This window comes from Tupaia chinensis, unplaced genomic scaffold (genome assembly GCF_000334495.1).
Source record: "Tupaia chinensis unplaced genomic scaffold, TupChi_1.0 Scaffold000187_1, whole genome shotgun sequence".
Lineage (NCBI taxonomy): Eukaryota > Metazoa > Chordata > Mammalia > Scandentia > Tupaiidae > Tupaia > Tupaia belangeri.
In genome coordinates this window covers 6,085,008-6,099,083 of record NW_006159662.1, presented here as the reverse complement: position 1 = coordinate 6,099,083, position 14,076 = coordinate 6,085,008, and the positions used below count along the sequence as shown (strand labels likewise).

The window sequence follows — 14,076 nt, the reverse complement described above, 5'->3', positions numbered from 1 at the left end:
GTGCACACTCCCTATAGCAAAGAACTAAAAGGAAAAGAGAGAGAGCCCAGGATAGTGGAGAGTATTTCACCACTCTGTGAAAACAGCGAGGCCAGTACAGCAGCTGTGTTGGCCCTCAGTAGCCGCGCGTTTCCATCGGGTGGAAACTGTTCCGTTGTTGCCGATCTGTTCTATGTAGTTAGGCCTGGGTGGCTGTGCCTGTACTGAACAGGGCCGGACCTTTTCTTGTTCCCCAAACAGTACAGTGTAACAGCTGTCTAGGTGGCATTTGCCTTCTATGAAGTGCTCTAAGTAATCTTTAAAGTACACGGGAGGATGTATCTATTGACAGGTTATATGTAAATATTATGTCATTTACTATAAGGGACTTTTGAAATCGGAGGGGGGTGTCCTGGATGCTTGCCGTGGATTTCAGACGGACAACGCCATATAGCCACTGTCATTTACCTTAGTGTGTGTGTGGTGGTGAGGAGTGGGGTGCAAAGCGGATGGGAAGGGACTGTGGCAAGCTGGTAAGCCAGCTGGGCACCTTCGCCCAGCTTTTGCGCCTGGCTCCCGGCATGCACCCCGCACCCGGGCTCAGTGTCATCAGGCCTCCCAGTGTCTCCGAGAGAAGCTGCAAGTCCACACTGTTCTGTGAAATCTCTCGTGCTCTCAGTGCTGGCTCACTTTCCTTTCATATACTCGCTACATGCCTTACCTGTGGGCTGTCAGCTTAAGATTATCTGGAATAGTTGTTTGGAGCTCACTTCTGGAATCAGTGTTCTTGCCCCCCCCATCCTTGATCTTCTCCTTATTAACCGTTATCAAGATTAAAAGTTATATATTACTTCACTGTACTCATCTGTCAAATGGAGTTAAGTTTACCCACTTATTTTTTTTTTTAAGAGGTTTTTGCTAAAGGGCACGTGCGCTCACCAGAAAGACAGAGAGACAGAAAGCAAGAAATCACCACCCAGGAGGGATGGCCACGCCACAATCCCTTCTCCTCCAATTCTCCTCTGGGGATCGGATCTTGGGCATACACACATGTGTGCCCAGCGTGAGTTTAAGCCACCAGGTCCAGGACTTGAACCGTGGTCGACTACATGGGAGTCCAGCCATTATGCCATCTGCTGGCCCCAAGTGTGCCCACTTCTGAGGGCTGCTAGGAGGAGTCACGAGAAAGCCTTGGAGCCCCGTACCTGATATCCGAGCACGTGGTAAACGGAATCTCCTATCATTACCGTGTCTCTCCGTGAGTGCAGGGTGACCGTATATGCCACCGTATACGCCCATTTGCCTGAAACAGTCTGGTCCTGCTTGTACGGGTACAATCACTAACTCCCATGTCACTCACGCTCAGTATAGGAGAGGAAGTTAGTTTAGCCCATGGAAGCAGATCCTGGCACCATGCCGTCTAGGACTTTAACAAGCTACAAACTGAATGCAAAGGCCCTAGCTCCAGCTATTCGGGTGTCCTTGGACAAGTCACTTAACCATTTCCCCGCTTCAGTTTCACATTCTAAAGGACTGGCAAGATGGATCAGGAGCCCCCTTTGGTCCACATTAATGCTGTCTCGTAACAGACGTGTAAGGTGAGCCCAGCTGTTTATGGTAAGCCCAGATGTACCAGGCAGAGGCCCAGGACATGGAGAAGCTAGGACACAGCAGGGTCCTCTCCTCACACTTGGCCAATGAGGACCTTCTGTGCAGGGCGGTGACAATACTTACCCGTCGTTTGAAAGACTGTTACTGGCTGCCTGCGTGGCCTGGTAGGTAAGGCAGCTAGATCCCACATGGCCAACCACACTGCTCGAGGCACGGATCTATCTGATAGCTTGAGACACTCCGGGTGTGTGTGCACGTGTGCCCAAAATCCTGAAAAGAGGGCGGGATGGGAAAGGAGGGAGAGATGGCGAAGAGATTGCGGTGCTGTGACCACAGGTCCTCTCTCCTCTCTCTGGCCAGCAGGTGCACCTCCAGGCAAAACCAAAACAAAAAACAGTTCCTAAGAAACAGAATCGAATGTTGACATTTTAAACCTCAGTTTCTCACCAGGGAGTCATTAGGTGTCAGTATAATTCTCACCACACGTTTCTTTCTTGTGTGTAGGTATCTAAATATTTTTTCCCCAGATTTATAAAACTAGTAAAATTTCTCTATGGAAAATTGGAAATGACAGAAAGGCCCACAGATTTTCTTCATCTCTTTTGACTCTGCCTGGGGTGGGGCGGGGCTCCTGCTATTTCAGTCCAAGGTTAACCCACTTGAGCACACGCACATCTTTCTAGCCACTTTGTCAAAACTTTTTTTAAAAGCCGCTGTCCTCAAATTTGTGTGGCGTTTCCTAATCAATTCCCTCTCCCATCCTCGATAGGCCAGCTGTGGAGAGCTGGCCTGGCGCTGTGCTGAGTTTACCAAGCAATATGCTCACCCTCCTACCCCTCCCCCCCGTACGTTCAACTCAGGCGTGACTCTGCCGAGACCTCCCGACCCGCATTAACGAGGAACTGGCAGTCACGTCTGCGAAGTGACCCCGCCGAGTGCGACGACCGCCCCGCCCCGGTGCAGTCATGCGCCACCCACGCGCGCTCCGAGCCGCCTTCGGGAATTGCGCCCCCGGCGATGAGGTTGGATTGTGCTGACCCAGAAAGCCACTTCCGGCCAGGACCCGAGCCGCCGGCGTCGGGAAAGTTACCCCCACGGAGAAGGAAGTGGCTCTGGGGCAGTTTATTTCGGCCGCGGACTCGCAGACGGCGCCGGGGCCACCGCCACGGCCGCGTAGACCGGGTGTTTGCAGAACTGGGCGGGGACGTCGGGCGGGCTTCGAGGCCTCGGGGGCGGCTCCAGCCAGTGGCTCTGGGGCGCGCCGGTGAGGGGGCGCGCTGCAGGAGAAAGGGTGCACCACGAGGCAGGCAGGGTTCCTGTGGGAGGAGGGGCGCCCCTCTCTGGGCCGAGGAGGGAGGAGGCCAGGTGTGCCCAACCTGGAATGCTCGGCTGCAGGGCCATGCCCGGGGATTCGGTAAGGGAGAGCCCCAGGGGAGCGAGGCCGCGGGAGCAGTCGGTACTGGTCCGACCTAGACTGGAGGCGAGATGGTCGGATCTGCGCTGCTTCATCCAGCAAGAAGGGGCCTGAGTCAGGACAGGCCGAAAACGCCGAGGTCGGAGAAGACAAAAGCCAGCAGGGGATGAGATCAAACACCAGTAAATCGCTAGGGGAAAGGCCGGCGGTGAGGATTTGCATTCCCAGAGAATCCCAGGGGCTTAGTCCCTACCCACCTGGGAGGGCTCCGTGGACGGCAGAACCGTGGGAAGGGTAGAAGTCGGCTTTCTAAATTTACAGTTTCCCACTTCCCACCCCCTCAGTACAGCCCCCGTCTTGCATTTAGTAAGTGGGGTGATGACCCCGCTTCTTAACCTAGTCCCCTCCTGGTTTGCTTTAATGGCTGCCCTGAACACAGGATATCACGTTCCTCAGCCTGTATTTTACGCCCAGAGGAAGGCATCTCTGGAAATGAGTGGCGAAAGAAACAACCACGGCTTTGGAGGAAGGGTCTGCACGCACACGTGGGTGACACAACAGAGCAGGCAGGTCTGTGCGCGGTTTAGACACCATGGTTTAGGCCGTGGGTGGCGAGCCGTCAGCCTGCCTGGAATAGCGGGCTGGCGGGAGGAGAACCTGCAAAGTGCCGGGTGGAGGGCAGAAGGGAGCCCACAATAGCCGGAGTCCACTGGGAATATTATACAGTTGGCCTTGATGTCATGTGACACCCCTCCCCAACCCTGGTCAAATGAGCATTCATGTATGTGGACACAGTCTCCAGCTGGAGGTGGTGCAGGGTGGGGTGCTGGGTCCCCAGGGTTGGCCCATTAACAGGGTGGGGCTGGCAGCTTCTGCTGACTCAGGGACATTTGCAGGCCTGGCCTCAGGGCCAAGGAACTCATTGGAAACAGCTGTTCTTCTTGGCTGGTGGCCCTGCGGGCGGCCTCTGGCTCTCCCTGGATTGACCTCTTGCCTCTCGAGGTCTGGGGAGCTGGTGGAAGAGAGAAAGAATCTGTAGCTGGTGGCCTCTGCCGTGCCTTTGGGGGCCAAATCAGGTGACACCCCCCCCCCCCAAGCCCCGGGTTTGGCCAGCTGGCTGCCAGTCCCCAGCTCTGCAGATACTAAGGTGGTTGCTGGGCCTGGCCGTTCTTGCCTGCAGCCTTTGTTCCTGAGGTTCTCCAACTTGGAATGCGATCCTTGTCCTGCCTCACCCCTGCTTCACCTTTCCGGTTGTGTTCAGCATGCCTCTCATTCAACAGATATGCTGAGAGTCTGCTGGCTGAGCCCAGGAAACTGCGGGAACAGAGAGGTTTGCTCCCAAGAGACAAACTGTCGCCAAGCCTTGCACTCAGCCTCCAACTCCACCAAAGTGTCACATGTACCTAACGGTGTATTTTTTTAGAGAATGGAAGCCTCAGGCTCTTTGACAGGAAGGGAGGAGATGGAGTCACTCAGAGCAGGGCAAATAGCTTTAAACCCAGTTGTCTGGTCAGCCTCATGGCCTAATGGTTAAGGAAGCTAGATCCTACATGACCAATCACAGTTCAAATCCTAGCCCCAGTGGTTTGAAAAACGTACTGAGCTCCTATACAAGCATGCCCCAAATCAGGATAGAATGGAGAAATGGAAGAGAAGGAATTTTGGCGTGACTGTGCCCCATTAGGGGGGTGCTTTCTCCCTCTTTATTTTTCTGAGTCTCTGTGACCAACACATGTGGCCTCTGGCAATGAAAAAACAAACAGACAAACAAAAACAGACCAGTTTCTGTAAAGCACAGGAATTCATTTCCCCAAGGGCGGTTGATGGACCTGGATGTTTGAATGACAAGAAGTGGAGAAAGGTCTCATCTGAAAGATTCCGATCACTCAGTTACCTGCAAAGTCCATTTCCAGCCAACACCTTCACCCCCAAACTTGCAGCAGGAGGTGGGACTGTTTGCTTGTAACCTTTTCACACATCCCTTCATGAGTTCTCTCTAGCTTCAAAGGACAGGGTCATATCATCTGCTTCATTTTTCATTTCTCTGCCGTCCCTAGTACAGTACTTTATAAATGGTGTCAAAGCCCCTGGGACAGCCGGAAGGGTGACGAGGGGAATAGGCTAACGTTTCAGCCGGCAGACACCCCCTCTCAGATGGCCCCGAAGTATCCCAGAGGCTGGTCTGACAGGTGTGAGGGGACCTTCACAATAGCCTCTGGGGGAGAAAGGCTCTGCCCCAAGACATAGGCTGTGTGTTTATCTAGATTATTTTGTTTACTAGGGACAGAAACTAGATGCAAACAAATTCAGCAAAAGACAGCATAGACCCAGATGGCTGGCTGAGACAGGAGGGTCAGAGTTTGAGGCCAGCCTGAGCAACACAGCGAGATGCTGTCACTAACTGAAACAGAAAGAACTCAGGAGGGAAGAGCCTCAGGAGCTCGGCTATATGGACTGGACATCCAGAGCCTCCAGGCTCTCTTTCTCCCTCCATCTCAGCTCACCCCGGCACTGCCTGTCTCTGTGGTGTCCTCTGGTGGTAGGAAATGGGGCCCTTGGCAGCCCCAGTCTAAAGTTCTCAACAGAAAGCAAAAAACGTCCTATATTCAGGGGAGTTCCCTGTTCAGATCAGTCCTACTTGAGTTATACGCCCAGTCACTGGGGCCCAGGGGGCACACTGTCATCAGTCAAGAGTGAGACTTGTACCCACATAGCAGCGGTATAAGGTGGATAGAGCGGTGGATAGATATAGATAGAAAGATACTGGGTCGTCAGGAAAGTTATGATGCATTTCTTGCATAGAAAAATATGTCATGGGACCAGCAATTAGCGTAATGGCTATGTTGCTGAACTCCCATGTAGTCAACTGTGGTTTGAGTCCCAGACCCGGTGTCTTAGACTCATGCCGGGCACGTGTGCATGCATGTCCAAGATCCCAAAAATGGAGGAGAAGGGATTGTGGCGTGGCCATCCCGCCTTGGGGGTGATTTCTTGCTGTCTTTCTGTCGCTCTCTGTCTTTCTGGTGAGCATATGTGCCCTATAGCAAAATCCTCTTCAAAAAGAAAAAAAAAAGAAAAATATGTCATGACTTCCCTGATGACCTAATAGATTGTTAGATGATAGAGAAAGGGAAGGAGAAGAGGGAAAATGGGAAAAGAATGGGAAGTTTTCTGGGCAGACAAAAACAAAAGGCCAGAGACAATATAAGCTATCCAGTAACGCTAAGCATTCTTTCATCACCTGAGTCTTCACTGTAGAGACTATATGGTGATAAGGGATGGGATCGTGTCTGTATTGTTCACCACTGTATTCTTGGTGCCTGGCATCTATGAAATTGTCAGTAAATACATGTTGAGTGAATAAGTGAGTCACGTCCAGCAGGTGCTCAGTGTTCAGCTCCCCCCCAGCTTTGTTTATTCAGTCACTGGACAAGCACATATTGAGCCACTGTGTGCTGGGCAAGGAGTAGTTACCAATAGAATTCAAGAAGTTGCCTCTGCGCTGTGACCTTCACTCCCTGCTTTGACATCAGATGCTCCCAGGCATATAGGAGGTCTGGGAGTAGGTGAGGCTGGAGGGCCCCTGTCAGGATGCAGGGCATCAGCCTGGTGCTCTGAGCTCCCTCTGGTGCATCCCGTGTGCTCCCTGAGAGCACAGGTACAGAGAGCCCAGCGCCAGTCCTCAGCGCACCTTCATCTCTACCTCTGTCTACAGCATTTCCAGCTCAGGCAAGCCTGAGGTAGACCCTTCCTCCATTAGGCCCTGGAGAAATAGCTTCCTTTCTGCAGGGGCTTAGGTCTATCCCTTGACTCTGGGTGGAAAATACTTGCCTAAGTGCCCCCACCCCACCCCAGCTTTGCGGGGCCCCAGGGACCCATGTGCAGGGATTCTCTTCCACCCTGCTTGGCTTCGAGCTCTCCTGTGGCCTCCTCCTCTGCTCCCTGATTCCCATCCTTTCCTCATTTACTGCCAAGACAGTCCTGTGCTCCTCATTCACCCTCTGCCTCCTCCAGACCCTCAGTCTTCACATCCCTATCCTGATTGGGTCTCCCAGTCTTCAGGAAGCACAGAGCTCCCTCTGATACCCCCAGATACCTAGGATTTTAAAGTCTTGTTTGCCCCCCTGTCCCACTTTATCCAAACCCACAGCTCTTCCACTGGATTGGAAATCCCACGAGGAGGACAGTGCTGTGAGTTTCTTAGTGGTCCCAGCATTGCCTGGAACACGCCATGCTCCCAGCAGGAGTCCTACGAAGATATTTGGAGCTGAACCTAGAACCTAGGAGATGGGAAGGCGGAGGGGGCTCACAGCTGAGCCTCATGTAATAGAGGAGGAAACTGAGGCCTTGAAAGGTACTGCAATGAATCATCTTTAACCTTTTCTCTTCCCTGGGCCTCAGTTTCCTCATCTGTGAAGTAAGGGGAGGTTGGTCTGATCCTGGGATTGGCCCTTCGTGACCAAAGTGGGCCTCTCTTTTGGTCCCTCCATTTGCCACGTGTTAGCGTTGCTGCATCCCAGCTGGAAAGGATTATCTCCTGGGTGGCTGTCTGGCTGGGGAGGAGGGAAAGACACTGTCCCCTTGGGCTGTTGTGGTCTCCAAGTAAAGTTTTGGGCCTCATTCTCCAGTCCTATCTCTGAGAAGCATCTATGAAAATAAGCACTATTTTCTCCCTTTTCCGGTCCCAGGCCCTTTCCTTACCCCCTGCCAAGGGCGACTTTGGGTCATTCCTGACAGTACTTACTGGAGTAGAATTTCTGAGAATCAGATAGTCCTTAAAGGAAGCTTGGGCAGGCCTGGATCAATCGTGGGGCCAGTTGGTCATTTCTGGAGGATGGTTGGAAGGCATCTTAGTCTGAGCTGCTATAACAAAATACCATGACCAAGTGGCTTATGAACAACAGAAATTGATTTCTCACAGCTTGAGGGGCTGGAAGTCCAGGATCAAGGTACCAGTGTCTGGTGAAGGTTCACGGCTACCTTTTCTGCCTGGCAGGGAAATGGCAGGGTCGCTTGTATCAGTCTAACCCTCTGGCCCAGAATGCTTGGGATCTCGTTCATGAGGACTATAACCCTAGTCACCTCCCAGAGGCCTCACCTCCTAATGCCATTGCCTTGGGTGTTAGGATTTCTACATAGGAATTAGGTGGGAGGGCTCAAACATTCTGACCATAGCAAAAGGGAAGGAGCAGGTTAAGGGTCAGTGACTCAGAGATAGGGGAAGACTAGCTGTGATAGTTGCCCTAGTGGTCCTTCAGGAAGCTCACTTTGTCTTTCCCCAAGGGAAGACTCCCGTCCTGCTGCTGTTAGAAATAGAGGAATAGGGACCAGCAGTTAGCGTAATGGCTATGTCTCTGGACTCCCACGTAGTCGTCCGCGGTTCGTGTCCCAGACCTGGTGGCTTAAAACTCACACCGGTTGTGTATGCGTGCATGCCCAAGATCCCGAGAGGAGAAGGGATTGTGGTGTGGTCATCCCCCCTGGGGGGTGATTTCTCGCTTTCTGTCTCTCTGTCTCTCTCTGTCTGGCCAGCGCATGCGCCTTATAGCAAAAACCTCTAAAAAAAAAAAAAAAAGAAAAAAGAAAGAAAGAAAGAAAGAAAGAAAGAAAGAAAGAAAGAAAGAAAGAAAGAAAGAAATAGAGGGACAGGGGCCTGCAGGTGGCGTGGTGGTTGAGGTTCTGGACTCCTATATGGCCTACCACAGTCCGAGTCCCAGACCTGGCAGCTTGCTTTCTCACTTTCCTTCTCTCTTGCTCTGTCCTCTCTGTTCAAACTAAAATAAATAAATACATAAGTAAAAAAAAAGTCAAATAAAAATTAAGAAAAAACAACACCCAAGAAATAGAGGGACAGGGAACCAGCAGATGGCATAATGGTTATGTCTCAAAACTCCCACGTAGTCAACCATGGCTTGAGTCCTGGACCCAGCTACCTAAAACTCACACAGGGCGCATATGCATGCATGCCCAGGGTCCTGTGAGAGGAGAATGGAGGAGAAGGGATTATGGCATGGCCATCCCCCCCGGGGGTGATTTCTTGCTCTCTCTCTCTCTCTCTCTGGCAAGCTCATTCATCCTATAGAAAAAGTCTCTCTGGGGAAAACAAAAGCAAGAGCGGGACAGAAGCCTAGCCCACTAACCCTCCCACCATGGCATTTGGAGCAGTGGACATTGTGTTTTAGGAAAACTTCTGGGACCAGCTAGTGGTGTGGAGGTTAAGGTGGCTGGATCCCACATAGCCAACTGCAAGGTTTAAGTTGACCCAGCAACTTGGAAAGTACTCCGGACATATGTGCATACGTGCCTAAAATCCTGAGAGGAGATTGGGGGAGAAAGGATTGTAGCGTGGTCATCACCTGATTTCTCAGTTTCTCTCTCTGTCTCTATCTCCGGTGAGCACACATGCCCTATGACAAATTTTTTTTAAGACGGAAAATGAATCTGGTGACTAGGACAAAAAGAAAGCCAGACTGGTTGCAATTGTTATCTAGGAATTTGGTTCATTCATCATCCATCCATACATTTTTTCGTTCAGTATTAATTAATTAATTAATTAGTTAATGTTTAGGAGGTTTTTGGCTTAGGGTGTGTGCATTCACCAGAGAAAGACAGTAAGAGGGAAAGTGAGAAATCACCCCCCCATCCCGGGGGATGGCCACACCTCAATCCCTTCTCCTTTATTCTCCTTTTGGATCTTGGGCACACAAGCACACGTGCCCGGCATGAGTTTCAAGCCACCAGTCCAGGACTTGAATCATGATCAGCCATGTGAGAGTCCGGGAACATAACCACTATGCCATCGGCTGACTCCCCCCCTTCAGGATTTATTAAGCACTGCTGTGTCACACGAGTTGCAGGTGCTTGGGATACAGTGGGGGGGAACATGTCAGGTAATGAACTCTGGCTATGGAAATGGCAGGGTAGCTTGTATCAGACTAACCCTCCAGCCCAGAATGCTTATATGCTTTTACAATAAATGTAAAATATGGTGGTTTGAAGGCATGGGAACGTAACTAAAACCAGATAGTAGATGAGAGAAGATTCTTGAAAGGGAAAAGCAAAGTGCTAGCGACACATTGGACCAGCGTTTTCCCAAGTGCACCGGCCCAGCGGGAGGAGCTCAGACAGAATGTGGCAGTTGTACTGGCCTGTGGACACAGAAGGCAAAGTTGGGGCCTACAAGAAAGACTAAACATTGAGAGGGAAAGTCCTGGGAAGGAAGGAACTGTAGAGATTCCTTCTACAAATTCTCCTCAGATCCTCCTAAACTGTGCATGTGCAGGGTGAAACTAAGCAACCCAGCAAGAAACAGCAGCTGAATAATTAAAATTAAGTAACAAAACGAAATGAATTAAAAACAAAACAACACCCAGCAACAACAGCAATAAAAGAGAGGCAGCATCCAGGAGGCAGAGGTCTCCATTGCTACCTGGTGCTGAGGAAACAGAGTTCAGAATTCAAGTTCCACTGAGGGGCTTAGCAATCACCTACAGTTTTCTTCTGGAACCTGAGAAGGGCCTCACATATGATTAAATCCAAGGCTAGGAGCCACACCTTCAGACTAAATGCACAACCGAAACAACCCCACCCAGCTAAGGCCTAAAACACCAAGTCTGCACAGGATCAGGGTGATCCACCAGTAATTTAACTGCCTGCCAGAACAAAACTCTGTATTCTTCAGAGGAAGATGAAAAATGCAGATTCCCTATAATATATTATCCACAATGTTCAGTATATAATAAAAATTTTAGACATGTAGACTGTAGGAACAAGGGACCTATAATTAAGAGAAGAAATAGTCAATATATCCAGACTCACAGATAACTCAGATGTTGGGGAAAAAAACCCCCAGATAATTAATACTGCAACAAAAATGACAATCGAGCAATAAAATTTAGAATTACAATGTTGAGCCAGCAGGTGGTGTGGTGGTTAAGGCAGCTGGATCCCACATGGTTGACTGCATGGTTTGAGTCCCAAACCTGGTGGCTTGAAAAACATGCCCAAAATCTTGAGAGGACATTGGAGGAGAAGGGACTGCAGTGTGGCCATCCCCCCTGGGGGGGGTGATTTCTCACTTTTCCTCTCTCTCTCTCTCTCTCTCTCTCTCTGTCTCTCTGTGGTGAATACACGTGCCCATTAGGGAATTAAAAACAATAAATAAAATTAAATTCTAAAAATAAGAAACCCAGCTCTCTACAAATTAGTTTTCTGTTTTTAAATGTAAAGTGCAGAAACAGTACAAAGGCCTTGAAGCAGGAAAGAGCCAGGCCTGTCCAAGGAGGGATAAGACTATGTGGCTCGGGGCTGGCAGGTGGCGTAGTGGTTAAGGCACTGGGACTCCCACGTGTCTGACTGTGATTTGAGTCCTGGACCTGGAGGGTTGCTTCCTTTTTCTCTCTCTCTGGTCCAATTGTATAATAATAATAATAAATGAAATTAAATGAATTTTATTTTTTTAAATGTGGCCTGAGCAGGGGTGTATGATCTGAGGTTGGACTGCTAGGCAGGTCCAGATTGTTTTGAACCTTGTGGCTCAAGTGAAGAGATTGGATTTTATTTGAAGAACGATGAATCATCTGGGAAGGAATTTAAGCAGAAGGGAGACTTACCTAATTTCTGTTGTTTTTCATTGCTGTTACTATGAGTGAAGCTGCCAATTTCAGGTATTTAACAGTCAATTGTACATCTTCTGTTTTTAGCTCTCTCTGCATATCTTGTGCTTATTTTCAACTGCATAGTTATTTTCCTATTTATTTATTATTTTTTGGTCAGACTTTTTTTTTTTTTTTTTTAATTTTGCAGCTTGCTTTCTCACTTTCCTTCTCTCTTGCTCTGTCCTCTCTGTTCAAACTAAAATAAATAAATACATAAGTAAAAAAAAAGTCAAATAAAAATTAAGAAAAAACAACACCCAAGAAATAGAGGGACAGGGAACCAGCAGATGGCATAATGGTTATGTCTCAAAACTCCCACGTAGTCAACCATGGCTTGAGTCCTGGACCCAGCTACCTAAAACTCACACAGGGCGCATATGCATGCATGCCCAGGGTCCTGTGAGAGGAGAATGGAGGAGAAGGGATTATGGCATGGCCATCCCCCCCGGGGGTGATTTCTTGCTCTCTCTCTCTCTCTCTCTGGCAAGCTCATTCATCCTATAGAAAAAGTCTCTCTGGGGAAAACAAAAGCAAGAGCGGGACAGAAGCCTAGCCCACTAACCCTCCCACCATGGCATTTGGAGCAGTGGACATTGTGTTTTAGGAAAACTTCTGGGACCAGCTAGTGGTGTGGAGGTTAAGGTGGCTGGATCCCACATAGCCAACTGCAAGGTTTAAGTTGACCCAGCAACTTGGAAAGTACTCCGGACATATGTGCATACGTGCCTAAAATCCTGAGAGGAGATTGGGGGAGAAAGGATTGTAGCGTGGTCATCACCTGATTTCTCAGTTTCTCTCTCTGTCTCTATCTCCGGTGAGCACACATGCCCTATGACAAATTTTTTTTAAGACGGAAAATGAATCTGGTGACTAGGACAAAAAGAAAGCCAGACTGGTTGCAATTGTTATCTAGGAATTTGGTTCATTCATCATCCATCCATACATTTTTTCGTTCAGTATTAATTAATTAATTAATTAGTTAATGTTTAGGAGGTTTTTGGCTTAGGGTGTGTGCATTCACCAGAGAAAGACAGTAAGAGGGAAAGTGAGAAATCACCCCCCCATCCCGGGGGATGGCCACACCTCAATCCCTTCTCCTTTATTCTCCTTTTGGATCTTGGGCACACAAGCACACGTGCCCGGCATGAGTTTCAAGCCACCAGTCCAGGACTTGAATCATGATCAGCCATGTGAGAGTCCGGGAACATAACCACTATGCCATCGGCTGACTCCCCCCCTTCAGGATTTATTAAGCACTGCTGTGTCACACGAGTTGCAGGTGCTTGGGATACAGTGGGGGGGAACATGTCAGGTAATGAACTCTGGCTATGGAAATGGCAGGGTAGCTTGTATCAGACTAACCCTCCAGCCCAGAATGCTTATATGCTTTTACAATAAATGTAAAATATGGTGGTTTGAAGGCATGGGAACGTAACTAAAACCAGATAGTAGATGAGAGAAGATTCTTGAAAGGGAAAAGCAAAGTGCTAGCGACACATTGGACCAGCGTTTTCCCAAGTGCACCGGCCCAGCGGGAGGAGCTCAGACAGAATGTGGCAGTTGTACTGGCCTGTGGACACAGAAGGCAAAGTTGGGGCCTACAAGAAAGACTAAACATTGAGAGGGAAAGTCCTGGGAAGGAAGGAACTGTAGAGATTCCTTCTACAAATTCTCCTCAGATCCTCCTAAACTGTGCATGTGCAGGGTGAAACTAAGCAACCCAGCAAGAAACAGCAGCTGAATAATTAAAATTAAGTAACAAAACGAAATGAATTAAAAACAAAACAACACCCAGCAACAACAGCAATAAAAGAGAGGCAGCATCCAGGAGGCAGAGGTCTCCATTGCTACCTGGTGCTGAGGAAACAGAGTTCAGAATTCAAGTTCCACTGAGGGGCTTAGCAATCACCTACAGTTTTCTTCTGGAACCTGAGAAGGGCCTCACATATGATTAAATCCAAGGCTAGGAGCCACACCTTCAGACTAAATGCACAACCGAAACAACCCCACCCAGCTAAGGCCTAAAACACCAAGTCTGCACAGGATCAGGGTGATCCACCAGTAATTTAACTGCCTGCCAGAACAAAACTCTGTATTCTTCAGAGGAAGATGAAAAATGCAGATTCCCTATAATATATTATCCACAATGTTCAGTATATAATAAAAATTTTAGACATGTAGACTGTAGGAACAAGGGACCTATAATTAAGAGAAGAAATAGTCAATATATCCAGACTCACAGATAACTCAGATGTTGGGGAAAAAAACCCCCAGATAATTAATACTGCAACAAAAATGACAATCGAGCAATAAAATTTAGAATTACAATGTTGAGCCAGCAGGTGGTGTGGTGGTTAAGGCAGCTGGATCCCACATGGTTGACTGCATGGTTTGAGTCCCAAACCTGGTGGCTTG

The 14,076-nt window shown here is 49.1% G+C and overlaps 1 protein-coding gene across 1 annotated transcript in view; it reads left to right on the top strand.

The window, feature by feature from the left end:
- Positions 1–1,392: 1,392 nt before the first annotated feature.
- MRC2 (mannose receptor C-type 2) overlaps positions 1,393–14,076 on the top strand; it is a 46,692-nt gene continuing 34,008 nt past the window's right edge. The window contains exons 1-6 of the mRNA XM_027771140.1: positions 1,393–1,455; positions 1,569–1,577; positions 1,696–1,754; positions 2,451–2,612; positions 2,736–2,854; positions 4,266–4,334. Coding sequence (XP_027626941.1) covers positions 1,393–1,455; positions 1,569–1,577; positions 1,696–1,754; positions 2,451–2,612; positions 2,736–2,854; positions 4,266–4,334 — 481 coding nt within the window. The remainder of the gene's footprint in view (positions 1,456–1,568; positions 1,578–1,695; positions 1,755–2,450; positions 2,613–2,735; positions 2,855–4,265; positions 4,335–14,076) is intronic.